This window comes from Condylura cristata, unplaced genomic scaffold (genome assembly GCF_000260355.1).
Source record: "Condylura cristata isolate star-nosed mole 26May11 unplaced genomic scaffold, ConCri1.0 scaffold00027, whole genome shotgun sequence".
Lineage (NCBI taxonomy): Eukaryota > Metazoa > Chordata > Mammalia > Eulipotyphla > Talpidae > Condylura > Condylura cristata.
The window spans coordinates 158,231-161,130 of NW_004567128.1; the positions used below are offsets into that span (position 1 = coordinate 158,231).

The 2,900-nt window shown below is 57.1% G+C and overlaps 1 protein-coding gene across 1 annotated transcript in view; it reads right to left on the minus strand.

Annotated features, from left to right (window-relative positions):
* Positions 1-31: 31 nt before the first annotated feature.
* The window catches only part of LOC101620645 (arylsulfatase D-like), a 21,402-nt gene continuing 18,533 nt past the window's right edge, over positions 32-2,900 (minus strand). The window contains exons 5-6 of the mRNA XM_012730228.1: positions 2,621-2,859; positions 32-1,916 (exon numbers count right to left, since the gene is read on the minus strand). Of these exons, the coding sequence (XP_012585682.1) occupies positions 1,537-1,916; positions 2,621-2,859 (619 nt within the window). The 3' untranslated portion in view covers positions 32-1,536. The remainder of the gene's footprint in view (positions 1,917-2,620; positions 2,860-2,900) is intronic.

The window sequence follows — 2,900 nt, forward strand, 5'->3', positions numbered from 1 at the left end:
CTCCTGACCACTGACCCTGCAGACTGAAGCGGGTCTGCTGAGGGCCCCCCAGGCACGGGAGACCCCAGACCTTCACACCAGGGGGAACCGCCCGCTTTCCTTCCCTCCTTGCCCAGCTGACTTATTCCACGGACCCCAAGCGGCTCCAGTGTCATCCACATTGCGGCAAATGGCAAGAGGCTGGCTTTTTCGTGGCTGCGTAGTATTCCACGCCTTCCGCATTCACAGGCAGGGGATTTACGTTCAAAGGACAAGGCCAGGCGCTACCACCTTGGATTCGTGGAATCTCAGAAACACCTTTACATGTGCGCCGGAGGCTGCGGTGTCTGTGGCCGCCCAAGAAATCAAGAGATTCTCGGAAGAATCCAGGAATCTTAGAGAAGTGCTGGCAAGGAATTCAGATGAGGCTCCCCCAAGATGCTCAGAACAAGAGTCCCAAGTGCTCAGAACAGGCTCCCCAAGATGCAATGAACAGGCCCCCAAGATGCTCAATTTCTAACTCGTGAAATGAGGACTCAGGCAGGGAATAGTATGCAGTCGTGAAAAAGCACCCGCCCGTTTGCTATTTTGCAAGGTTGTGTATGAAGCGGTGAAACCCCAGATGCTGTGACGGGGTAAACTCGCAGACTTGGGTACTTATAGCCACACACCCCGCTTTTGAACGGGAGGTGGGGCATCTCTGGGGCTCCCCTGTGATACTCTCACTTCCCATTCTGGACAGCAGCCCCTTCCTGTCTAGGGCAGCCTGGAGTCTCACTGGGGGCCCCCCACTCACCACCCTCGGTCACCACCACCACGCAGCCGTTCTCTGACGGAAGTTTTATTTCAGATGATCCCACCCAAAGGGCGATCATGCCATCTGGGACTCTGCGGCCTCCCAAGTCTGACCCCAGGGACATCGATACCGGGACTTCCTTTTTCACGGCTGCATACTATTCCGTGGGACCACCTCTTTATTGAAATCAGGCATCTGTGGACACTTGGGTGTTCCCAAGTCTTGGCTGCTGTGAGCAGTGCTGTGATATCTCTGCAAGATGCCAAATCTGTTTCTTAGTCTATCCCCAGGGTCGTAAACAACAGGGCTTCCTTTTTCACGGCTGCATACTAGTCCGTGGGACCACCTCTTTATTAAAATCGGGCATCTGTGGACACTTGGGTGTTCCCAAGTCTTGGCTGTTGTGATAGTTCTGCAAGATGCTGACTTGTTTCTTAGTCTATCCCCAGGGTCGTAAATGCCAGGGCTTCCTTTTTCACGGCTGCATACTATTCCGCACCTCACCTCTTTATTAAACTCACACATCCGTGTACACTTGTGTGTGTTGCAGAGTCTTGACTGCCACGAGCAGTGCTGTGATATCACTGCAAGACACTGAGTTTGTTTCTTATTCCATCCCCATAAATACCGGGACTTCCTTTTTCATGGCTGCATACTATTCCTCACAATCACCTCTTTATTACAATCACACATCTGTGGATGCTTGGGTGTTCCCCACGTCCCGCCAGCACCTGCCAGGTCTGGTTCTCTGGCCCATGGCCCTATTGGGCTGGTGGCATGGCCCCACCCGGGTCTCCATCCTCCTCACAGGAGCAGAAGGGGAACGTCCCGCAGCAGGGCTGCAGCCACGGCTTCCACACGATGTTGCCCAATGAGAACTGGGGAGGTGCCGGGCTCAGTGTCTTCCGGTGTTCCTCTACCGCCCGGCCCACCCTGGCAACGACGGCCTGGAACCGGGGTTCAGACTCGGGGGACAGCGGCTGTGCCTCAGAGGGGTCGCTGGAGAGGTCAAAGAGCAGTGGGGGGTGGTGGTGGGTCACGCCGTCCCCAGAGCAGGGGCACACGCCGTGGCCGTAGCAGGCGCCGGCCCCCTCAGGGTGGAATCTGGGCGTCGTGTAGTGGACCTTCCAGAGCCTTCCAGCTGGGTGCAGAGAGAAGCGGTCAGGGTGGGAGAAAGTCACCGGACAGTCCACACCCGACCCAGCCCCAGGGAGGTTGGAGGATGGATGGAGGATAGATGATGGATGATGGAGGGTGGTGGGTGGACGGATGGAGGATGGATGGTGGGTGGATGATGGATGGAGGGAGGGGCGGTGGAAGGATGATGGACGCTGGATGAGTGATGGGTGGTGGATGGATGGTCGGGTGGGTGGGAAGCTGGGTGATGGGCAGGTGGCTGGATGGAGCGTCCAGGGCTACAGCTTCACCCACCATGCTGGCCAGGCACCTGCCTTGTCTTCCTGGACAGTATCAGAGAATCTTCTCAGACGGTAACAATGGGATTTGCTCCCTGTTGCCGAATGTCACGTGGCAACGTGACGGGGTCCTGGTGACCAGGTAAATGGTGAGACCCGAGTGTGGGTGTGACCAGCAAGGTAGCCCTGAGATGCGATCGACACTGCGTCGGTGCCCCTGGGCTAAAACATTGCTCTGCGTGTGTGGGTGGGCCTCGTCCAATCAGTTGACGGACTTTGAGAAGGAAGCCGGAGGTGCCCCAGAGAGGGAGGAATCTGCCTCCCGACGGCAGCATCGATAACCTGCCCAAGTGTCCAGACTTTGGGCTCACTGACCCTCACGGAGAACCCTCCCCCGACAAGGCCCCCAGCCCCCTGTGCGTGTACTCACTGTCCTTCTCGTGCCAGCGGGCCGCGTGGAGGTATTTCCCACAGTAGTGGAACAGGAACTCGTGAGCCGAGTGTTCTGCGGTCCCCTGCAGCAGGGGCAGCAGGCTGCGTCCATCTATCACCCTGACGCGGCAAGATACAGGGGCAGAGTCAGGTCCAGACGGACCACGGACCTGCACATGCTCACACACACCATCACCTGTCTTGACCAATGGCACAAAGGGGTTGCTGCAGCAAATACTTTATTTAATCACGTGGATTACTGACGCGGCAGCAAATAC